At 42.5% G+C, this 25815-nt stretch overlaps 1 protein-coding gene across 7 annotated transcripts in view; it reads left to right on the top strand.

Moving 5' to 3' along the window:
• TMEM245 (transmembrane protein 245) overlaps window positions 1–25815 on the top strand; it is a 267111-nt gene that overhangs the window by 92033 nt on the left and 149263 nt on the right. For 6 of the 7 annotated variants that reach the window (XM_088445733.1, XM_088445738.1, XM_088445736.1 and 3 more), the window contains exon 7: window positions 13618–13641. The exons of the other annotated variant lie outside the window; for it this stretch is intronic. In XM_088445733.1, coding sequence (XP_088301859.1) covers window positions 13618–13641 — 24 coding nt within the window. The remainder of the gene's footprint in view (window positions 1–13617; window positions 13642–25815) is intronic. 7 annotated transcript variants of the gene reach the window in all.

Raw genomic sequence — 25815 nt, 5'->3', positions numbered from 1 at the left:
ATAGGGTCTCATCCAGAGATGGACGTGGTTGTACGTCTATGACTTTATGCAAATTCTGCTACAAAGTCTTTCCCTGATAGACATACGTGTGTATAAATGTGCAAGATTTGAGGCACCCACTTTCAATGTCCGTACATGCTGTTATACTGCCTGGTGCGTCTTTAGACTCCACTATCTGTCACACCATCGAAACTTGCACCAGTCCTATGGCAGGTGCAATTTTACCATCAGCGTATGGCCTCAAAAGTGAATGATTGAGCACCGGAGTACGCAAACACTTAAGTGACATGACTGTGACACTGCCATAACACGCCCATAAGACGGACCATCTTCATATGTCTGTTTAGTCTCTGCTCAGGAATGCCCAGCACTTTTCCAAGACATCTCGAATGCCGTGCGACTCAATCGCAACAGTGCCTTTTGCGTACACTTTGTAAAACGCATGCACCGGATAAGTTTTAAGGGAATTTTATTCCTGCGCAATGGCAAAAAAAGCTCAACTCTCTCAACATTGGCATTGCATGCTACTTAGAATCAGCCCCATAGTGTTGTTGTCTCTCTGCATTGTAGATTAGCTTTAAAGATGTGCTAATAAAACACAATTTAGCCACATTAAAACGAATCAGCCTGTCTTTGGTTTTCTGTTTTAAACATGTTATCCATGTCTATCCTATGAACTGAAGTTTTCTTTTTTTTTACTTTTAATCATGCTAATGGAGGCAATATAGTATAGTAAATATTGAATGTCTTTAATACATTTTGTATACTAAGATATAGTTGTACTCAATATGGTAACTTGAGCATTTGGGATATTCAAAAAGATTTTTTCTTTGTTGACTAATAATTAACTTAAAAAATGAAGTACATTGAAAGTAAGCACTTGAGTAGGTGTTTCCGGTTAGTCTAGAGGGGAAGAAATCTATCCTATCTATCTATCTATCTATCTATCTATCTATCTATCTATCTATCTATCTATCTATCTATCTATCTTAATTTTGCCTTGCTTTTTTTTGTGATCATAATTTTGGAGGTTCTGTAATCTGTATCATCTGGTGTACAGTGATAATCATTTTTTTCTCTGGTCATCCATAGGGGATACGGGCTTAGACACGGTATAGGAGGCTGAGCTGACATCTGGGCTCCAAGTAGTTAAGTTTATTATCCCAGCAACCCAGTCTCCCTATACTCAGCCTTCAGGCCAAAGGACCAGTTTTCGTTTTGTACTTGCAAGGAGCAGGCACTGTTTTTAGGGGCAGTTTGCAGCCTCATTTAAGTTTTCCTTATGTTTTTTCTGTTATTGAGCAGGCGGGAAGTCAGCATCCTGTAGGACACTCTCACTGCCGATTCCCGTAGCTCCATCATCTGCGTCCGCAGCATCAACGATTGAGTCCTTGGCCGGGCTCCGCATTTGCACCTCACCCGCAGCCAGACACAAGCAAAGGGAGCAAGTAAGCCGGCTCTCTGCTTGCATGCAGGCGTGCATATAATGGTTGTCACCACCCATAAGGGAGACCACCTACGGAGCTGGCAGTTTTGGACCCAGTTTGTCTCTGCACCCCTACTAGACCACCAGGGCAGTTTATAAGTAAGAGGGCACTACTTTGTTGGTAACTTTTGTCCTGGGGTCTATGCCAGAAAAGGGAAGTTACCTCATCCCACAACCCTGGGCGCATACCCTCACTGCAGGCATCCCACCCCAGGATTCACTCATCCTCTGTCCGTCCTAGAGACCCTGAGCAGCCATTTTAGCACAGCCTGCCACAGCACCTCTTCAGAGAGCAACACATGCTCCTGATCTCCCTATATACCTCACTCTCTCGGTCAGATTATACATTTAGCTCCTTCCTCCCCTGTTGGGGTTTGGTTTGCTGAGCATTATTAGCTCATTTATTTATGCATTGAGTGTTTGTGTGCTTACAATAAGTGTTTTATTTCCTTCTGTGTGTACCCTTTTCTTGTTCGGGGGCCATGGGGTCCACAGGAAATACGTTGGGGTATGTGGTTGGAGTGATCCAGGCACCAAACAGTTAAACGAGCTCTCGGCTCCCAGGATGCACTGGGTCCTCTCCACATATACCCTGCCCCTGGCTACAGGCAGTCAGTTGTTCTGTTTGGTGCGAGAAGCAGGGCCGGATTAACAGGGGTGCGATCGTCCCTGGGCCCCCACACGAAAAGGGCCCGCACACCCATCAGGGGTTGAAGTGGACCGGAGGAGACGGAACCAGTTCTGCATACTTCGGCCAACCTAACCCTGGCTCCGCAGGGAGGCACCATTTGCCAGGCGCCGGCTGAGGTTGTAACCAGCGGGCGCACGGCTCTCTCCCTGGAGCAGCAGCCGGTGCCGAAGGTTGGAGCTCACTCGTGAGCTCCGGCTCATGCAGTGCACTATGGGAGAAACGTCATGACGTCTCTTCCATAGTGCAGAGGAGTAGCCGAGCGGACTCCAGCGGACGCGGGGCTTAGCTTAGGGTAAGTATGATTTTATTTTTTTTAGTGCAAGCGGCTTACTGGGGGCATTACTCGGGGAGGGGGGGGGGGAGGCATTACTAATGGCATTACTACAAAGGGGGGCATTACTCGGGGGGGGGGAAGCATTACTACTGGGGGCATTACTGGGGGTGGGCATTACTGCTGGGGCATAACTCAGGGAGGTGGGGGGGCATTACCACTGTGGGCATTACTCAGGGTGCATAGCTATTGGGGGCTCTACTACAGAGGGAGCATTAATATTGGGGGCACTAATACAGGGGCATTACTACTGGGGGCATTTCTACAGAGGGCTCTACTACAGGGGGCTGCTTACTGGGGGCATTACTATTGGGGGCAAAACTACAGGGGTATTACTACTGTGGCATTTATACAGGGGGCATTACTTCTAGGGCATTAATATTGGGCACACTCGAGGCATTACTACTGGGGGGCATTACTATTGGGGGCACAATTACAGGGGTGTTACTACTGGGGCATTTATACAGAGGGCATTACTAAAGGGAGTATTGCATAGGGGGCACTGCATAAGGGACACTACAACTGGGTGCTCTGCATAAAGGGCACCACTACTGTGGGCTCTTCATACGGGTCACTGACACTACTGGGGGCTCTGCATAAGGTCCCTATTGCGCATACCCCCAGTTCGTCACATTTAATAGGGGCCCCCACATGTTTGCTGCCCAGGGCCACCACAGACCTTAATCCGGCCCTGGCGAGAAGGCACCACATGGACAGTGGGACTGCAGGAGCAGTCCCAGAGACGAGTACAGGAGAGTCCCCCTTCTCTCCTCAGAGACCTGAAGCAGCTAAGCGACCGATAGACGCCCATGTTGTGGCTCTATTTAACCCCCCCCCCCCCCGGCGCCGCAACACTGGTGTGAAGCCAGTGATTTTGGCAGGGGCACAGCGCCCTGGACTGCAACCAGGATGCATGGGGATGCAGCTAAGGTGGTGTCGGCGGCCGCTGATGCTGGGACCACGTGGCGGGCCGTCCTCCGGCGGTGGAGACTGGCCGGGGGAACTCTGCAGTGAAGAGCCAGGTAGACTGCCTCCCACACTAGACCACCGGGACGTGTGGGACCCTGACAGCCGGGGACTAGATGGCGGCGGCCATGTCAGTGTGCCGGGTGGATCCCTGCAGCATAGGGGAGGTTCGCTTATTCCCGGCAGCCCCTCCCCCAGCCCTCACACCGGCCCAGTCTAAGGTTCCCGCGTCTGGGTTGCTCCTCTCAGCCTCCCTCTATATGAGTCGGCCAGAGACCACTCTCAGGTGCTCTCGGTGGCTGTACACTCAGGAGGTTGGGTCATTCTCCCTGTATGCCTCTCCCAAGGGACAGGTTATTACAGAGCTCTATATCCTACTTGGCCTGAGGCTGTTCGTAGCTGATTAGAGCTTAAAATGCATATACTCATATATCATGCATTGCATGTGACTTATGAAAGTCTGCTGTGTCTGGTGCTGCCTTTTATGTTTAAATAACTCAGTTATAACCTATCACTGCTGTTTCTCCTCATAACCCTCTACTACAGGTGTGAGGGAATTTTGGGTGTGAAACATTGTCACATGGCTACTCAGGACTTTGCATAATTGTAAAACTCAGTGTTATGTCCAAAGACGGGACTGAAGCCTCTGTGCTGGTGTCATGTATGGCCTGCAAAGTGGGGTTATTCCCACAAAATGGATGAGCTGGTCACTGTGTTAAGGAGTCACCACATCAGTCAAACCTACCAGCTTCTGGACAGGAACTCCCCCAGGTTTCCTTGTTCCCAGATCATGGACCAATATACCTCTGATTGGGTGGCCAGGTCATACAGAGCTTAATATCCTACTAAGCTGGTGTGCTTATTGTAGTTGATTAAGAGCTTATGGCAAATATATTGCTTAAATGCATTTAGTTTTGCTGAGTTATGCTGCCTTTTTTTCTGGAAAGACTGTCCGTTATAACTGTACTTCACATTTACTATATATTTGTGAAGGTGAGCACATATTACATGGTTTGTAAAGGAAGTACTGATTTGGGGGTGGGGGAGTTTGGTCTATCCCTGAGTATGCCTTTTTACTAGGAAGGTGTATAACACTGGAATCCTACCAACTTTGGATTGCTTGTGATTCAGTACCTATTTGACTATGTTCCAAATATATGCATGTAGATCTTGCCAGACTGATGTGTTTAGGCAAGGATTTTATGTGACTTGTGCTACTGTTTTTGGCCTAACCCCCAAACTGCGGTGTAAGGGGTTAGAGAGTGCTTCACATGTATATTTTTCTGCGAAGGTGGTCACTTGGCAAATATTTCTCAGGAGGCTTGGTTCATCTCCCTGTATACCTCTCCTTGGAGGGCCAGGTTATACAGAGCTCAATATCCTACTTAGCCTTGTGTGCTGTTGGTAGTGGACTAAGAAGAACTTATTGCAAATATATGTGGCAAAAACCTCCCTCTATATTAGTCGGCCAGGGAGCACTCTCGGGTGCTCTAGGTGGCTGTGTGCTCAGGAGGTCGGGTCAGTCCCTGTATTCCTCCCCTGCGGTGATCAGGTTATACAGAGCTCTATATCCTACCTGGTGTTGGTATTTGACTAGAGAGCTTAGTGTGTGTATGTATGTGTTTGTATGTATGTGTATGTATGTATATAGATATATATATATATATATATATATATATATGTGTGTGTGTATATATATATATATATATATATCAAATTGTATATCTATGTGCATTGCATATGACTTATGAAATCTGCCGTGTTATATTGCTTTGCAGTCATAACCTATCACTGCTGTTTCTCGTTAACCCTCTACGACAGGTGTGTGGGATATGTTGGGTGTGAAACGATTGTCACATTGACTCTCAGACTTTTGATAATTTTAGAAATAATATGTCCAAGGAAAGACAGGTGGCAGAAGCCTCTGGGCTGGTGTCATGTTTGGCCTGTAAACTGGGTTGTCCTCCCAGGATTTAATCCAAGCTGGATTATGTGGTCACTGTTTTAAGGAGTCACCACAGCAGTCAAATATACCAGCTTCTGGACAGGAGCCTCCTTGGGTTGCCTTTGCCCAGATCATGGCGCAGGTTGCAGACAGGTTGGCGGCTCCTTCACTGGCCCTGATAATGGGGTACCCTCAGCAGCTGCACCCTACTATGTTTATGCATCCATCCTGGAGGGACATGTATGCGCACTCAGGTCAGAATGTGGCTTCGTCCTCAGCAGCTTTCCAGCAACCGCAGCAAGCAGCTAGGCCAGTACAGCCAAAAACCAGAAGGCGGTCGGTCTCTCATGCCGTCCAGCCCTCAGATTCTGGTGATTAGGGGTATACACTGGTCTCCTCTCAAGAGTCACTCTCAGTAAAGGAAGACCGGTTTCCAACAGCACATGTCTCCTCGTTGATTAGAGCAGTCAAAGCTGTGCTAAACATAAATGATGTGGAGCATTACAGTGAAAGGCGCCTGTATTCAAACACCAGAAAGTTGTGAAGGCTCAGTTTCCCAAATCTGAGCACCTATTCGGAATTTTAGGGAGGAAGTATGGGGTTATCCGGACAGGAAAATCCGTATTAACAAGAAAGGTTGAGGCCTTATATCCCTTTCCACTACCATCTGCATCCGCCTTTAAAGGTTCCACTGATAAGAGACTTGAAGCCTGTCTCAAGGCAGTCTTTTTTTATATCAGGAACTGTTGTTTGCCCAGCCATGGCTACGGCCTGGGTTTCCAAATAAAGGCACAGACAATATGTCTCTTGCCAGAAGTGCGACTGTCCCTGAAATGGTGGTTGTAGACGTACCGTCTCAACAAGATTTGCCCATTCTGGATCCAGATTGGGTACTCTTCACGAACGATCCCAGCCTAAGCAGATGGGGAGTAGTGACAGGTCGGCACACGTTTCAAAGAAAATGGACGACGACGGAAAGACGTCTGTCCATAAAAAAAAAAACGTCCTGGAACTGAGGGCAGTATTCAAGAGCGCTTGTTCAGGCTAAGGAAATACTAAAGTGGCAGCCTATCCAGGTACAATCCAACAACACCACTGCAGTGGCCTACCTCATCCATCACGGAGGCATGTGGAGCCAGGCTGCCATGGCGAAAGTATCAAACATTCTGATTTGGGCAGAATGTCATATTCCAGCGAGATCAGCTGTGTTCATACCAGGAGTCCTCAAATTGGAAGTGGACTTCCTAAGCCAGCAGGATATACACGCCAGGGAGGGGGCTCTTCATCCACTGGGGTTTCAGAGCCTTGTGGACAGATGGGGACTTCCACTGGAAGACCTCATGGCCTCAAGTCACACCCACAGGGTCCCCAGGTATGGGTCCAGAACCAGGGAACCTGCAGCAGAGTTTGTGGACGCTCTGGCAGTAGAGTGGAACTTCAGACTGGCATAATTTGTTTCTTCCGTTTTCCCTGTTTCCAAGGATTATCAGGAAATACAAGCAGGAGAGTGCAACAGTAATACTGATAGCCCCTGCTTGGCCCGGACGCCATTGGTTCACCTACCTACAGAGTCTCTCCATAGATACTCCATGGCCTCTTCCAAGGCCGGACCTGTTAATACAGGGTCACTTCTTGTATCCAGATCTTCCTCGTCTGTCTTTGATACTGTGGCTCTTGAGACCTCCGTCTTAAAGGGAAATGGTTTTTCCAATTCTGTAATTCAGAGGGCACAGAAACCTTCCTCTGTCCGCATTTATTACGAAATTTGGCACTCGTATTCTCAGCGGTGTGAACTGAGAAAATGTGACTGTAGGGTGGTTAGAGTTTCTCAAGTGTTTTCTTTTTGTCAGGCTGGTTTAGACCGGGGTCTCTGTCTGGCCACCCTGAGAGTTCAGACTTCTGCACTTTCAGTTTGGTTCAGCAAAGGATCGCCCCCATGGCCTGAAGTTAGGATAATTTTTCAGGGTGTTCTGAGGGTTCAGCCTCCCTTTGTCCCCCCGGTAGCCCTGTGGGGTTTGACATTGGTTCTCAGGACCTTTGCAGGCTCCTTCATTTGAACCCCTGAAATCAGTAGACCTAAAGGAGTTGACAGCGAAGACAGTTTTCTTCTGGCTATAGCTTCTGCTTGTAGGGTCTCTGATTTGGCAGCTTTTTCCTTTCGCTCTTTCTTTTTTCCATCAGGATAGAGCGGTACTTCGTACTAGGGTGGGATGCCTTCCGAAAGTGGTATCCCGTTTTCATATGAATGAAGAAATTGTGGTCCCAGCCTTTCAGACTTCAGGCCTCTTGGTAGGTGAGGCGTCTCTGGATGTTGTCCGTGCGCTACGTATTTATGTTGATCGCACCAACAGCATGAGGAAGTCCAATTCTCTTTTTGTGCTGTATGGCTGTCATAAGTATGGCTGGCCAGCCAATAAGCAGACTCTGGCCAGATGCCAGATTCGTATGGCAATTTCTCAGGCATACACACAGGCCAATCTGGTGGTGCCAAACTCAGTAACGGTACACTCTACACGGTCAGTGGGACCTTCGTGGGCGGCTCGCCGGGGTGCCTCTGCTGAACAGTTGTGCAGGGCAGCCACATGGTCTTCTGTCCACACCTTTGTCAAATTCTACACATTTGACACCTTTGCCTCTCAGGATGCTTCCTTCGGGTGTAGAATTCTCCTTTTTTCTGAGAAACAGGAGCGTTCCCGCCCTTAGAGGAACTGCTTTGGGACATCCTCAACGTATTTCTTGTGGACCCCATGGAACCCAAAGAAGAAAATAAGAGTTATGGTACAACATACCTTTTAACGCTTTCTTCAAGGTCCATGGGGTCCACAGGACACTCACCCTAACGCACCTGATGTTATTGGGCAATCTTTTTTGTATCTCTGTGATTTCCCTCTTCTGTGAGAGATTGGTCTAGAGAACAAGGGTTCTTCCTTCTTATCCTTTTGCCTTCTCCTGCTTGGGCTTTTGTACCAAACTGACTGCCTGTAGCCAGGGGTATATGTGGGGAGGACCCAGTGCATCCTGGGAGCTGAGAGCTCGTTTAACTGTTGGGTGCCTGGATCACTCCAACCTACCCCAACGTATTTCCTTTGGACCCCATGGACCTCAAAGAAAAAGAGTTAACAAATGTATGTTATACCATAACTCTTATTATTTTTCTACTGTTGCTGTTTATATTAAAGTGAATATCGATTTACATTCAAAAGTTTTCATACTTTCTACATAACCCCACTTATTTAATATATTGTGGCGCTTTAACAATCTTTGCACCATTCCTCACTAGCACACCACTGTTTAGCAACCTTGGTGTGTGGGGAAGAGGCCGCTCCTGTTGTGCATAACTGTAGAACTTGCCTGAGTCACTGTGCTCTGTGTTACATAGCTACGGAGCGAGAGGTGACGTTGGCTACAACTTCCAATCGGGAACCGGCATGAGCTACCTCACTTTATCAGGTAATGTTGCAGTTAGCCAATCAACTTGCCACCCCCAGACCTGCTGGTCTACCTGCTGTAGTGGGCCAGGCCACCTGTATTGTTACTACTCAGGCTAGTTTGCAGCCTGCGGCTGTAGAACCACCATGGATGCAGTCCTTCACTCAATCTGTGCAGGGTCTGGCACAAGTGTTGACATCTCACCAACAGATGCTAGACAAGAACCGCCCATCCAAGTGGAAGCCTGCTAGAAGGGACAGCTCTGCGACCTCTCTGCTTGTGATTCGGAGGTTTATTCAGATCATGGGAATAATGTCTCTGTTAGGCCTCCTCTATTCCAGAGGACTCCTTGCCACAAGTGGATGTTGAGACCCTGATCGAGGCGGTCAAGTCTGCACTTTCGATTAAGGACTCTGACCAAACAACTAAGTCAGATGCCCCAGTATTTTAAGCATCAGGAGAAGGTGGCTGCTGAGTTCCTTTCTTCTGCACAACTTGTGGATCTCCTAGCAGAAACCTGGTATGCAGGTCTTGTGTTCTCTTGTCTCCACCTTCAACATGGTGCAGCAGTTTGTTTCCCATCCATTACAATTGGAGAGTCTGGCCAGGTGGAATAAGTCCCATTTACATTTCAGATCTTAAGCAATCATTCTTTCTCCAGTAGTCCATCATTACCACTTATGGTTTCTCCACCAGTCCTACCTAGACAAGGGCCATTGCTTTTGGATTCAGGACTGGGTCCTACTCAACACCGACACAAGTCTTCGGGAGTGGTGGGCAGTGACTGATCATCGGACGTCCCAGGGTTGTTGGACAACACCGGAAAGCTGGCTATCCATCAATATCCTAGAGCTACAAACAGTATACAGGGCTTTTTGCATGGTTCAGCCCTTCCTCTTGCACCAACCGGTTAAGATGCAGTTGTACAATGTGACCGCCATCACCTACATAAACCATCAGGGCGACACTTGCAGTCACGACGTCATGAGGGAGGTGAGTCACATTCTTCAGTGGGCAGAGGATCATCCTCTAGCTCTGTCGACAGTTTACATTCCTGGGGTCCAAAACTGGGAGGCGGACTTTCTAAACCACTGAACGCCTTTCAGCTCCTGGTTCTCCGCTGGGGCCTGCAAGGACATCGACCTGATGGTATCTCGACACAACAACAAACTTCCGAAATACTGCTCACACACCAGGGAACCGGGAACTCTGCTGCTGGATGCCCTGGAGATTCAGTGGATCTTCCATCTCATGTACATTTTCCCCCTAATCTCAATGATCCCAGGAGTCCTCCATAAATTAAAACTGGAAGGAGGCACAGTGATCCTAATGGCTCCAGATTATCCATGCAGGGCTTGGAATGCGGATCTTCTGGATCTCTCAATCGATGTCCCGATGTCTTCCTCTAAGGCTGGTTCTTCTGTCTCTAAGCCCTTACTTCAATCCGGATCTGTCCCGTCTCGCTGGCTCTTGAAACGTCCATCCTGAGAGCTAAGGGGTTTTCACATGCGGTTATTTGTATCATGCTAAATGCCCGGAAGTCGTGTTCTGCCAGGATTTACCACTGAGTTTGTTGTACATACTTTGGCTGGTGTTCAGCTTCAGGCTTCTCCCCCAGAGCTTTCAGTCCTCCTTTATCATCCATCTGGAGGATGTCATTTACTTCTGGGTTATGCATAGTGAGGTGTGGACACTAGCGAAAACTGGCTCCCACCCACTATATAACCCCTCCCCTTCTATCCTAAGCTCAGTTGGTTTTTTTTAGTGCCTTGGAGTAAGGCACTGGCGAGATCCTAGCTTTTATTTTTTTTTATTTCTTTCTTTTGATGTTTGGGTGCTTAGTTCCTGACAACAGGCGACAAGCACTAACAGAGTAGGAGTTATATAGGTTAGGGGTCTGTGTGAACCCTGTATCCTACTCTAAAGACTGCCGCTGAGAGAGTCACCAAACTACATAGTCCCTGGGTCTCACTCCATGCCAGACACACATCTGAGGGGGCTGCAGGCAAAAAATAAGGTAAGTTTGTTACAGAATATGTAAATAACATATTAACATTATATACTGCATCCCACCACACTGCTTTTGAGCAGATTGGCAGAGTTTGTTATTACTCACATGCACTGTAGAGCTAGCAGGTCTCACACCTCCCCGAAGCTTCTACAGCACCACGCCGCTTTCAGTCCCCGGCGGTTTCCTTGATGGACCGCTTGAAAGATTACAGTGCAGTAACACGCTGCCAGCTTTTGGGGAAAGACAGGCTTGATGGGTTCCAGGACGCGGCGGCGCCGCTGCACGTGTGGTCGCGCAGCTGGTGACGTCATCATTCAATGCTGCGGGCAGTCTCTGGGCAACGCCGAAGTCTATGATTAATAAGGTGTCCTGAGTGAGCCCTGGATTTGAAACCTCACTAAAAGTACAGGTTTCAGTCCTTTCTGTCAGATTGTGCTTTTAAATGATGTACGGACATTTTTACAGGGTGTCCTACGTGTGCAACCTAGAATTGTTTCTCCGCAGGCTCTGTGGAACTTATCTTTGGTTCTTCAGGCTCTACAGTCAGCCCCCTCTGAGCCTTTGTATACTGCGGACATTCGCTGGCTTATGTGGAAGACAGTCTTCCTTCTTGCCATCGTTTCGGCCCATAAAGTGTCTGACTTGACATTATCGTGTCGCTTACCTTTTCTGATCCTTTACTCTGACCGGACTGTTCTATGGCATGGTCGGGTTACCGTCCTAAGGTGGTATCCTAGTTTCACATCAACCAGGAGATCGTGGCCCTTCCTTCCAGGTAAAAACATATGGAAATAAAAGCCACCGGCGCTGCAAAGATCGATCTCTCTCTCGCTCTCTCTCTCGATCGCTCTCGAGATCTCGATCGCTCTCGATAAAAAATAGTAAATAGAATTAAATAAAATAGAATAAAAAAAAAAAATAGAAATGGAGCAACTATGTCAGTCACAATTAGATCAATTTAATAATACAATGTAAAAGATAAAATTCAGTATATAACAGACATCATTGGCCAATGAAAATACACATGTAAAATATGGTATGATAAAAATGCAACAAATAACAAAGTGACCAATTAATATCAATCAATATAAGAAATATTGGAACAAAAAAGGTAGATAATCGTTGATTTGTTAGATCACCACAGTACTATATGTCAGCTACCATTTAAGGTAGATAATTATGTCATTGATGTTTCACATCCCATATGTGGTGAAAAATGTTTTGTTGTATTTCCAGCAGATGTGTAACTTTTATGTATCAGTCAAAGTGAAACAAGTTCCACGGAAGAGACTCACTTTGTAGAGAATAAAAAAAGCTAGTAAAATCTGTAATGGTCTCCAAGTCAATTCCTGTTAGTGAGGTGGTTGTGGTCTCCCACAATTAATAAAAACGGCAATGTCTCGCTGTTGTGACATGTATTAGTGTGATTAATCACTCACCAGCGTCCTCCAAATATATTGAGCCTTAGTTGTGGGAGCAGATGATAAGTTCCACTGGGTCCCGGCTCGTGGTACTCCGCAATGTGAGGGGCCAGCCCGGCTGTTATCTGTGCTGCAGGGCAGTGACGTGAAGCAGACTCCCCGCACCGCGGGCACAGTGGCAGGATTCGCTAGCCACGTCGTAACTTGTCTCGCTGCTCCTGCAGGTACCGGATTCTTCCCCGGAGGAGGCTTCCTTGGATGTAGTGAGGGCGCACCGAATTTATGATGACAGGATTTCCGTAAATCAAATTCTCTATTCGTCTTGTATGACTTCAACAAGCAGGGCTGGCCTGCTTCTAAACAGACTTTAAAGCAGATGGCTCTGTTCAACTATTCGCCATGCTTATTCAGTGGCGGGTCTTCCTGCCCCTGCTGTGGTGTGAGCTCATTCCATCCGGGCAGTGGGGACTTCTTGGGCGATTAGACGTGGTGCTTCTGCGGAGCAGCTGCATAAAGCAGCCATGTGGACTTCTGGCCATACCTTCATTAGGTTCTATTCCTTTGAGACATTCGCCTCTGCAGTCGTGGCCTTCGGGTGTAGGGTTCTCAGCGCAGCCCAGGAGCATCCCCTCCCACTGTGACCAGTTCCCCTTCACCTCTACTGTGTGTTGTGTTTTTGCTGCATGTGTGCAGGTCTCCGATCTCCTTCCTCTCGCTCCTTGCCTTGGACTTGGGCTGGTATGGGGGCGGGGTATAGGGGTGAGGGAGACTGGGCTTCTTTGAAGAAAAACTTAACTATTTGGTGCTCAGACTCCAGCTCAGCCTCCTATACCTAGTGTCTAAGCCTGTGTTCCCTATGGATTCCAAGAAAAGGCATTAACTGGTAAGATCATAAATCTCATTTTATTGTTTTATAGTTATATATTGCATTATCATTTAAATAAGAAATATATATATATTCCGAAATACTGGACAAAAGTCCAGGAATGATGATGTTCGTCCATGTAAGATGACGTTTAGCCTCTTTCTGAGTTCCGTTTTTTTGGAGGGAAAAATCCGAACTCAACGTGCAAACTCGAACCTATCCGAGCCTGCACATCCCTAGCATATATATATATATATATGTGTGTGTGTGTGTATATATATATATATATATATATATATATATATATATATATATATATAGCATTATTGTGCTACATAGTTGTCCCTTATTTTGTCTGTGCCCTTTGTTCTTGCCACACAGTATATATGCATTATTCACTAATGTATTCCTGTCTTCTCTCCTCTTTTCTCCTTTTCCCACTTCCCCTTTTCACATTCTGTCCCACATATAGATGTGGCATTGGCTAAATGAGCAGGTAAACCAACGGCTTATTAAAACAAATTTCTGTCCTTTTTTGTTATTTGACAGGTTTTATTTTACTAATGCGTGTGTGTTTTTTTTTTTTTTTTTAACTATGTAACCTCTCAACTTACATTGTAGTTGGAAGATGTCATTACATCCACGTGTTTTACGCAAGAGTGGAGAACTATAGACAAACATACAAATAATAATCAGTTTTAAAGTAGGTTTGTTTTGCTGCTTTATGTCACATTCACAGTTATGTTCAGCAAGTAACCTGTAAATTAGAGCTGTTAGTATTTCATTTTTACAAATGTGTGTTTTAGATGTCTAAAGTAAATCTACAGTTTTTAGGACTGAAGATGTAATACTTCTTTAACAGAACTGTAGTTGAATGCATGAATTGGAAACATAGAATCCAAGACAAGCAACTGTTCAATTTAAAACTGGTAATTGAATTACAATAGTACCGATCTTCTTTGAAATGCAGTTGCAGCATGGCTGTTTTTTACTGTATTTCTGTGGCTGACAGAAATAGCATATGGAAGTCCAATAACATAGCGAGTTTAAGATGTATAAAATGGAGATACCTCTTTTTAATTTTTGTTTGAGACACAGGGCCAAATGTAATAGGGTGAGAGTTTAGAAAATGTGTGAGAGAACTGTCACATTGTTAAAATCAACCTATGTAATAGTCACAGAACAGACAAACTTGTGTGTTTTTCAGACTTAAAAACTCTCTAGATTTAAACTCTCATTCAGGTGTTTTGAAAATACAACTCAATCATTGTATTAGTGTGTGAGTTTTACTGCTAAACTCTCACATTTTCTAAACTCTGACCCTATTACATTGTCCACAGTGTCCATAGTCAGTAAAAATCCCAAAGCCATGAATATATTGCTGCTGGCTATATTGCCATATAACATTGGTTGATGCAGCAGCCACCAGCAAATACCTCCAGCACAAACTCCTAGAACTACTCTAATGTATAAAATTTAGCCCAGAGTTACGAGCTAGAAACACTACATGTGCTGAGTAGTAAAGACCACACTTATAGTTACCAGTAGTTAGAAGCGCTCATAGGGGAAACTTTCTATGTAGCCACAAACCAGTGTGTAGAACTCCGGCTTGTCTCTCAGGTGCCTTAATTACCGGTTCAGTGGGACCCAGGGTGGCCTGCCGCTATTTGTGCATACCCTAGCTGGCCACTCTGGGTCATGCTGAGTTTGTACTGGAGGTAATTGCCGGTGACTGCTGCAGCAATCACAAAGACAGTTTTTTTTTTTGTGCAGTTTTTTTCCTTCAAAAGCAATGCAGATATGACACACAAGCAGCTTCTGCTGATTAAAATGATATGGAGCATGCCTATATGCTGTGTGCAGCTGCGGGTGTATCTACATGTGAAATACTACTTTACAGTGTCAGCGGCTGTGACGTCAGAAGCTGTTTGTGCGTCCTATTCGCATTGCTGTGCGACTAGAAGGGCTGTTTAACGCGCAAGGAAGCTAGATGTACTGTATGTCTACACATCTGTACTATAGTGTTTGTCACGTGTGATATGTTTAAATACTGACTTTGTAATATTTTTATTTAATATAATTTATTTGTGTAAACGAGTACAATTCTTAGTTACATCAGTGCAGTTTTCTCTTTACGAGGTTGACAATTCCTCTTTTAATCTGCTGCAGGTGTGATTAAGAAGTTTGCCTTTGATATCATCTGTGAGGGGATCAAATGCTGAGTCTGTTTTATTTTTGTTTAATGCATGAGGTACACTGAACAATATATTTCAACTCCATAAGTGAAAATTTTAATTTTAGAATTTAATTGTCCTTTAAACACAAAACTACAGTTTGGTATATCAATGGCGAAGTTAAAAAAAAAAATGGGAGCCAGACCTACAGAAAGGGTAATTATGTGCGTGTGAAAAGGGGGCATGTCTATATGATGCGTCCCCTTTTCGTCACTCTTGGGGGGTGTGCCCGGCATCCACTCAGTGGCGGTGACCCCAGTGTCCCGCTGGTGGGGACAGAACCCGCAGGCTGTTTCAGCGGGGCCCTTTAGAAATAGGGTAGGGTGCCGCGGCGCCCTGATGAAACAGCCTAGCGGGAACGCTATATCTCTCTCTCTGTACACATTACCTTTTATCTTGCACTGAAAATTAAGCAGCACCTCGAATCGAACCTCCAAAAAACAGCATACAATAAAAAAGATTTGAGGGAGCTAGACAGGTACAGAGTTAAAAACTGTATCTTTGACACACAATTAGTCAAAAGGTATCTTAATGAGGTAAAAATGTCTTTGATATATTCTGGTTCCTAGGACCTTTTAAGAGTGGTTTCTTCTTGTGTAGTTTGGAAGATTCCCCATACGTGAGTTAGCTATGGCTTCCTAGAATTAGACCCTCTCACCAAATAATCACCCAAAACATGGCTGAATGGCCCCTCGTAGTAGAATATCAGTTTGTTTATTCTTGATAAAGTTTTTTCAATGTATAAAATTTGCTTACATCAAATAAAATGGTTTCTGATATCCAAACTCCATGGTGGGGTAGATGTATTAACACCATAACCTCTAAGGTTTGAGCTCAATGGTAGAATCCTCACTGGTGGCGGATGGATTTCAGCACCAAAAATACACCCTACTCGTTTCGTCCCTACCATGAGACTTCTTTAGGGGGTACAATCTTTAAAAGGGTGATAAATATATATATATTTGAGAGGGAAGTCTTTAACATATAGAGGCTTTTAAAGACTTACATAAATACTTTCTAAAAGATAAATCAAGCGCTTGAAATTGGATAGTGTAACAAATGTGTAGCACAATACCTGTAAAAAAGAAGGTGGTTAAATGATGTTTATAGCCACTTTTGTAAATTTGTAGGACAAGCAGTGTATGGGGTTCCGATATGAGCCGGTTCAGTGTCTGTGCGGTGGAAGGTAGCACTCGTAACTAACTTTCCCTATCTCTGCTTACCTTCCAGTCTTTACGGCAGCGTTGCTGGCTGGCTCCCTTTACGTGTATATTCACTCAGTCTTCTGCTAACTGCAGTGCAGGGACAAACGATCCGACTGTTTGCTGTTGCGGTGCTGGAGCGTGTCCTTCACGTGTGCTGTGTCCAAAGCTTTCCAACACGTTTCAGGCACAAATGCCCTTTGTCGAGGATTAGCACAGTAATTATAACACTAATACTATATATAAATACTTGTACATACTAAAAATTGGTGAACCGTAAACTGCACTAAACACTCCAGATATTCGTAAGGGGAACAGTATTCTAAATGTGGCCTGATAAAAAAAATAAAAACATATGCATGTACACTGTATGTAATAGCCATTTGTGTGTGCATATACAAATATAAAAAGGAATGAATGATAAATAAATTGAAATACAAATACATACAAAAAATTACTGTGTATCAGATTGAAAGAAATACTCCGCAAATTCATGCAAAGAATAGTTTTCCAGTTGTGGTCTAAAAAAAATACACACAATCAAAGAGTAGCCTTCACCTGACATTCCAATTAAACATATAAATCAACTGCATACACATATGTGGCAGAAAAATAGATACATTTTTCAATCTGACTAGTTTTCCAAATGTGACTTCAAAAATATATACACATTTATAAATAGCTGCTATTTAGCATTCAAGTACAAAATGTACTGCTACTACTTAGCATTCAAGTACAAAGTATAGCATAACTGTGTATGTGTGTGTATATATATATATATAGCAGAAAAAAAAATCTCTTTTTAATTAGTATAACTCCTAAAGTGAACCTTTTAAACCAAATTTAAATGTGTATATATAACTAGCACAGAAGGGGGAAACTTTCTCAAACAAGCAAATTACACCTAATTGAAAAATGGTATAGTCTAAACAGCAATCTGTTAAATGTGATGCACATTCTGCAAACCTGCATCTTTTACATAGGTCATTCAGCAACGCTAATATAATCACAGCATTTACACGGCAATCTGCTTGAAATAACATAGCTGCTGACAATAATATATTCACTTACATAATATGATACAAAACAAGTATTAACAGGAGTTTAGAGAAAGAGGGCCTGATTCAGACCTGCTCTCGAGTGCTATGCGCTCGCAAGCGGGTCGATGGTGGCCCAGTGCGCATGCGCGAGACCCGGATAGCGACGGGCAAACCGTCGCTCCGGGTCTTTTACCAAAGGGGGCCTGCTGTCGATGTTGAGTGACAGCACGCCCCCTTTGGTGGGCGGGCCGGGGAGTGGCTGCCCAAACGGAGGCGTTCCCATGTGAACGCCTCCGTTTGGGGGCGGCCCCACTGACATCACACTCTGTGAGAGCCGAAATCTCTCTGGGGCTTGCGGCCACGAGACCCTACCACAAGGGTCTCGTAGCAAGTCCGATGGTCGCGGTGGTCTTGACCATCGCGACTATCTTCCTGGCCGCTCGCTATAGCTGTGGGGATCATCCACAGCTATGCGAGCGGCCAGGAGGCCACTCTAAAAAACAAGAAGGCCGGCCCTGATTCAGAGCGAGCGCTCTGTCAGAACGTTCGGCTCTGAATCAGGCCCAGTGCTCCAAGAGAATTACTTTAAATCCACAACAAATGTGCACACAGGAAAATCCTTCCAGAGGTAATGGCATGCTTTAGCGTCTGCTTGCCTGATATTTATACCGGGTTGCCCCTGACATCACTTCCGCCCCTCTTTGTAATCTCAAATGCTGCAAATTGCATTAGCCGCTCTCAGGAATCTTTCGTGAAATAGAACTAATCATAGGAAGATGTTACTACAAATGTTTGATTGATAATATTAGATTGCAGTCACTCGCTCCAATTATGCTTAACTTATCCGGACTCCTAATAATACCCAGGCTCCCTCTGACTTCCAAGCGGACAGGAGTGCGGGATCGCGCTTCCTGTTTGCGTGCCAGTAACCTAAGCAACCTATGATTCCGGCCATCACTTTGTAAAGTGCCAGAATCCTTAGTCATCTAGTGGCATGATGTCTTCATGCCAGGAGCTTAGACTACACAAGACGTGGATATGTCAGCTGTGGTGTATTCAGCCGCTTTCGCCCTCATCTCATTTACATGTGGGGGTGTTCTGGAACGCAAGATTTGCGTTCCAAACCACTTCCTGGATGATTCCCTAAAGGTATAGCCTCAAACGGGTGCAATCTATCGATTCCTAATAAATCGTGGTAAAAAATATAACAATTTATAAAAGCAATAATTTCCTACAAAAAAGTGTTTAAGATAACCTACTATATTATCTATATTGACAAACTACATATTACCTACAGTAGACTATTACATTTACCTACAATTACCTATTCATTTAGATTAGTAGTATTAAGTATTAGAGACTGCTGCTCTGTACCCATAATATTAGTGATATCAATTGCAAATAATATTGCTGTTACAAACCATTAACTGTAACATTATAGTACAATAGTTGATTTAGTTTAGTTCATGCCAAGGATCCTGGGTCTCTAACCATTGTAGGTATTGTGTTCATAGCACCAACACCAAGAGGGGGTGATAGGTACCGCAGGTTGTGTATACGAGAGGCGTTCTGGATACGCACATTGTGGACTGTCTCCAGATGGTCTTAATGAGGCAATAGATATGGATTTTGATTGATATAAAGTGTATAATTATACATCATTTTGTTAGACCATATATGTATTTTTTGCTGATTACATTAAGAGATCCCAATTTGTGGGGTTTTATTCATATATGCATTTTGGATTGCCCTCTATTGGTCTCTTATAGTCCCTGGATTCTGATTGAACTGAAGACCTAAGATATAGAGATTTAAGCCTCCTTTTAGTTTTTTTTTGTTTTTTTTCTTTCTCTCTCTCCTTTATTTTATATTTACCCTTATACACATTTAGCAATATATTTCTCTATTTTTATTATTTTTTATCTTTGTTTATTCTTCACATGTGTTTATATTTGTGGACACGCATGCACATATGTGGCCTTGTGTGCATGTGATGTTTTCCGCATATATATATATATATATATATATATATATATATATATTCTATTAATTATTTTTCATTTATTATTACGTTATTATTGTGTATTTATATATTCTATATTTAGTGAATACTCTTATTAATGGTATATATTATTTCTGCTGTTATCTGTCTGCGATTACAAGATTGGATCGAGAGCTCTATGTGCGTGTATTTATTTACACATGTTTATATGCTCTCCATCTATGTGTTTTTCTTTATATAACATTCTATATATAATGTGCTATATTTATTTTTACAGGACGTTTGATACATTTCAAATAGCATTTGTGAATTCATGTATTTTTTAGAATCAGTTTTATATGCTGATATTCTTCTATATATCCATCTCCTTTTGTGTCTGTATGATATAATATGATATATGAATCTGTATCTCTAAGGTTTTTTAGATGTATATCCAAGGGTGAGTTGTTTGAGAACGTCAGTCACACTGCTGGACTGAATTAACACTAATTGATTAATTTGACACAGTTTAAAAAGGCCTCTTTCTTGGAGGAGTGTTACCTTACCTGCCTTTTGAAAAAAAAAAGCCCTGTCAAAGGGGAGAAACGCGTCAAGCTTTCAGTGGACTGCATTCTTTCAACACACTCGTGTGTAATTCTGGACTTTCCACACACCAGTTGCCGGCGGCACTTGCCGCTTCTTCCATCAGCATCTGCAACTGTGCACACTCTTGGCCACACACGTGGACCCTGCATCCCCGATTTGTACTATCCCTCTGGAGTCCGCATGTCGCGGTGAGCTCTCCACACACGGACCCAGTGTCTCTGCCTCCCACAGTCTGGTCGGTAGCCGCTGGTAGCCTAGCTCTTTGTTGATTATTACCCTTGGGAACCCTGACTTGGTAAGACTTTGGGGAGTCTGTCATGTTACTTACAACTGTGGGACAAGGGAGCCAATTTTGTGATTAACAGGAGATACCTCGGCTCTACATCCCGTTATTATAACCACCTCCACTCCTATACCCGATTGTTTTATTACATTTTTTAATTTCATGGTGTCTCCATTTATTTTGATTATCTCTATGAAGTGTGTCATTTGGATCTGATTTGAATGCACCATCAATCCTAGTTACCAGGTCATTTTTTCAACTAATCACAGATGATTGCAATTTTTTAGTTACATTTATTCAGATTGCCCCCTTTTTCATTGTGACATTGGGACTTGTCTGTGGATGCTATATCTCATCCAGTTACCAGATTCACTGGTTTCAATTACTGTTGTTTGTTACTATTGAGTCACAGATTGAAATGCATACTTATTTTATGTCATTTTATGTGTGTGTATCCATTTGTATCATTTTTGAACTGCAGTTCATTTATTCATAATACATTTTGTTACATTTATTTAGATATGTTATATGTATTAACATCAGCGCAGACACCATTTGCCATTTTTCCCATTTTTCAATCTGACTAGCTTTCCAAATGTGACTTAAAAAATATATACACATTTATAAATAGCTGCTACTTAGCATTCAAGTACAAAGTATAGCATAACTGTGTGTGTGTGTATATATATATATATATATATATATATATATATATCAGAAAAAAAATCTCTTTAAGTAGTATAACTCCTAAAGTGACCCTTTTAAACCAAATTTAAATGTATATATAACTAGCACAGAAGGGGAAACTTTCTCAAACAGCAATCTGTTAAATGTGATTCTCATGCTGCAAACCTGCATCTATTACATAGGTTATTCAGCAACCCTAATATAATTACAGCATTTACACGGCAATCTGCTTGAAATAACATAACTACTGACAATAATATATTCACTTACATAATATGACACAAAACAAGTATTAACAGGAGTTTAGAGAAAGAGCTCCAAGAGAATTACTTTAAATCCACAACAAATGTGCACACAGGAAAATCCTTCCAGAGGTAATGGCATGCTTTAGCGTCTGCTTGCCTGATATTTATACCGGGTTTCCCCTGACATCACTTCCGCCCCTCTTTGTAATCTCAAATGCTGCATAAATGCATTAGCCCCTGTCAGAAATCTTTCGTGAAATAGAACTAATCATACGAAGATGTTACTACAAATGTTTATGATTGATAATATTAGATTGCAGTCACTCGCTCCAAATAAGCTTAACTAATCCGGACTCCTAATAATACCCAGGCTCCCTCTGACTTCCAAGCGGACAGGAGTGCGGGATCGCGCTTCCTGTTTGCGTGCCAGTAACCTAAGCAACCTATGATTCCGGCCATCACTTTGTAAAGTGCCAGAATCCTTAGTCATCTAGTGGCATGATGTCTTCATGCCAGGAGCTTAGACTACACAAGACGTGGATATGTCAGCTGTGGTGTATTCAGCCGCTTTCGCCCTCATCTCATTTACATGTGGGGGTGTTCTGGAACGCAAGATTTGCGTTCCAAACCACTTCCTGGATGATTCCCTAAAGGTATAGCCTCAAACGGGTGCAATCTATCGATTCCTAATAAATCGTGGTAAAAAATATAACAATTTATAAAAGCAATAATTTCCTACAAAAAAGTGTTTAAGATAACCTACTATATTATCTATATTGACAAACTACATATTACCTACAGTAGACTATTACATTTACCTACAATTACATATTCATTTAAATTAGTATTAAGTATTAGAGACTGCTGCTCTGTACCCATAATATTAGTGATATCAATTGCAAATAATATTGCTGTTACAAACCATTAACTGTTACATTATAGTACAATAGTTGATTGTGTGTTAATCTAATTATGCTTATGGAAACCCACCTACTACAATCTTAAAAATCGTACAGCTGTAAAAAATACTAACACTAAATAAGTGTTAAATGCTATATAAGTGCCCCCAATGTGGCAGACAGCCTAATATCTGTGTGACTAACGAGAACAAGAACTTTAGCTAAACTCCGGTCTTACAAAAACTGTATGAACAGCGTTCAGTGTAATGTAAATTTCACACTTTTACATCCAACTGATAGATCAAACCTTTTAGCAAAACAATGGCATATAAATTCAGACTTTAAAGGGTATTGAATTCACAATATTCACAATGATCTCTTAGTCAATATTTTAATTGACAGTCTCTTCAGTTTTAAAGGTCATAAAGACATCACCATTCACACATTGTTCTTACCATAAATACTTTAGATAATCACACTAACTTAGTGGTTCCCAAACTATGCGCCGTGGCACCCTGAGGTGCTTCAGGACACTTGTAGGGGTGCCTCAGGTTGGTGGTCCAGCACCATATCAAATTAATTATGGTCAATGTAATGTAAATATGTGGACAAACAGTAGCTGAAACCTGTCCACGACCACATAACTGAACCGAAGGATGACATGTAACCACAATTTACTTTATTTTACTACATTTGAATCTCTCAATAACAAACTTTTGGCTTAGGGGTGCCGTGAAAACAATGCTGATACTCTAGGACGCCGTGATTCAGAAAAGTTTGGGAACCTCTGCATTAACTACTCTAAAGGCACACATCCACTAGGCTATTAAATTGAGTGATTTAACAATATCGTAATCATTCAATAATCGTTTGAAAATCGCTTGACTACGTTTCTAAAACAACCAGCGATGTGTGCTCCCGCTGGTCGTTTAGACATCTGTCTTTGGGCAAACATGTTGTAGAACCTGACTATAACGTCAGGTTCAACATGTTAGCAGATGATTGATTGTGCCTACACTGAATGACTGCTCGTTCAGTGTAGGCACAGCGTTTAGTGTTTGTACACTGACAAACGACTGCACGATTACAATGTCGTAATCATGCAGTCGTTTGCCTGTCTTCTAGTGGATGTGTGCTATAAGGGAAGCCTAATCCTTCAAAATGTTACTAATATGGGATAGTCTACGGGCATGCTACTATGAGATTTTAACTGTCCTATATCAGCACTCCTATAAGGCTATAGAAAATATATTATATCAGTACCTTCATTCAGTCCTCTAGGGGATAGAGTATTAAGGGAATAAATCCAATAAGATTCTTTTAGAGATACCTAATTACCTACTACCTCCCCTTGAGTCTGCTTTTATATGTTCTAGAATAGTGAAAGTCAAGTGTTTGATTTCAGATCCATGACACTCTGCAAAATGCCTCGGTAAGCGTTTTGACATTATTTTTTATGTTACGTAGGTGTTCTTGAACACAAATTTTAATACTTCTTTTAGTTTTGCCTACATAAGCTAATTTGCAACTGCAGGTGATTCTGTAGATTACGAAATCTGTGTTGCAAGTTACAATATCTTGTAGGGTATAATTCTTACCATTGTCTTGTGGGAAACTAAAAGGTTGCTTCTCCATATGCCTGCAACGATTAAAAGGAAATTAACCCATTAGTTTAGTCAGAATGTTTTGGTTCTATAGTTTCTTCAGTGGGTCTCAATTTGCTAAGAGGTAGAATGCTTTTTAGTTTAGTGGATATCGTAAAGGCTAGATTTGGTCTGTTGGGAAGATCAGGACCCAAACTTGGGTCTTTTAAAAGAATACTTCAGCGGCGCTCAATGACTCTTTTGATAACATTATTTTCCCTTTTAAATTGCGTGATAAAGGGTCTCCTTCGCCACTCTTTTATTTTGATTACCTTGTTTTTCAACAATCAACTCCTCTCTATTGTGAATGGATGTTTTACTCTGGCTTACTCAATCATGGTGGTTTTGTAACCTCGATCAACAAATTGACCTTTTAGCAGCTCTGACTGTTGTAAGTAGTCCTCAATTCCACTGCAGTTTTTTCTCAATCTTAAGAACTGTGCGTAAGGTACGCTCTTCTTCCAGGAGGGATGGTGACAGCTAGTCGATGGTACGAAGCAATTTGCGTTAATATCTTTTAAAAAATGTGCATGTTTTAACCACTTCATTGACATTTCCCTCCAGTACTAAGTCCAGATAATTGATGGATTTCTCTTGGTGTTTATGTGTGAATTGTAAATTCATCTCATTTCTATGTATATGTGCAAGAAATTCCTCAATTCTGGTATCATCCCCATGTAAAAAGCTGTATCTCCCGATAAAAATTTTTGTGATCCCGTTTGTATGATGTAAGATGAATAACTCATCCCATTCCCCCATTAGAAGGTTAACATACGATGGGGCAAATTTAGTCCCCATCGCAGTACCCTGTTTCTGGAGGAAGAATCTACCTTTGAAAAAAATATGTTGCAAATTTAATTTGATTCATTTTAGAATGAATGTTATATCCGCCTCTGATTTGTTAGGATCTGCTGATAGTCTTTTTCGCATGGCTTCCAATCCCTTAATATGGGGATTGATGCATATAAAGCCTGTTCATCAATTGTGAGCCAGTGGTCACCTGCAGCCCAAACATAACTTTTTAATGCTCTTAACAGACTCATAGAATCTTTTAAATTAGATTTTTGTTCCCTCACGTATGGCTGCAATTTGAGATCTACAAAATGGGATAAACTTGCAGTAAGCGAGTCTACTCCCGAAATTATGGGCCTTCCTGGGGGACATCTTTTATTTATGTTTACCTTTTGGTATATGGTAGAATAAAGATGTCAAAGGATATTTTACATAAAGGTAATCAAATTCATCTTTGCAAATAAGGTTCTCTTTCTTAGCCTCACTAAACAAAATAAAAAGTTCCTCTTGAAAAAGACTTGTGGGGTTTTTCATATGTAGTATTGTCATCCCAAATTTTATAGGCTTCCTCTAGATATAAAATTCTGTACAACTACAGCTCCTCCCTTTATCTGCTGTTTTATAATTAAATGTTATAATTTTCTAACTCTTTAACACACTTTCTTCTGTCTGGTTTAGGTTGCAGTTGTATTTATTGGTCTGTGTGTTTTAATTTTTCTAAAATCATCCTTTACTGATTCATAAAAGATGTCCAGGTGGCTACCTCGTGATTCTATTGGATAAAATCTAGAAGGCGGTGCCACCAAAGGCCTCCTTTTTTGATACAACTAATGATTTTGGGTTCTTTAAGAAATGTCTCCTGAACTGTTAAATTTACACTGTAACATTTTACTGACATAAACTAATTAAAATGCAATATTATGCATTTATCCCATTTCATAGTTAATAAATGTGGACAAAATTGGCATCAAATCCTCTTCTGTGTCCATCTTTTGTATCCTATCAGTACCAGAAAACCCAAAAGAATATAATAGTGCACATTGTCTTTTAATATTAAA

Source organism: Taudactylus pleione, unplaced genomic scaffold, assembly GCF_031769625.1.
Source record: "Taudactylus pleione unplaced genomic scaffold, aTauple2 ptg000386l, whole genome shotgun sequence".
In the NCBI taxonomy this organism is placed as follows: Eukaryota; Metazoa; Chordata; class Amphibia; order Anura; family Myobatrachidae; genus Taudactylus; species Taudactylus pleione.
This window is presented reverse-complemented; position numbering and strand designations above follow the sequence as displayed.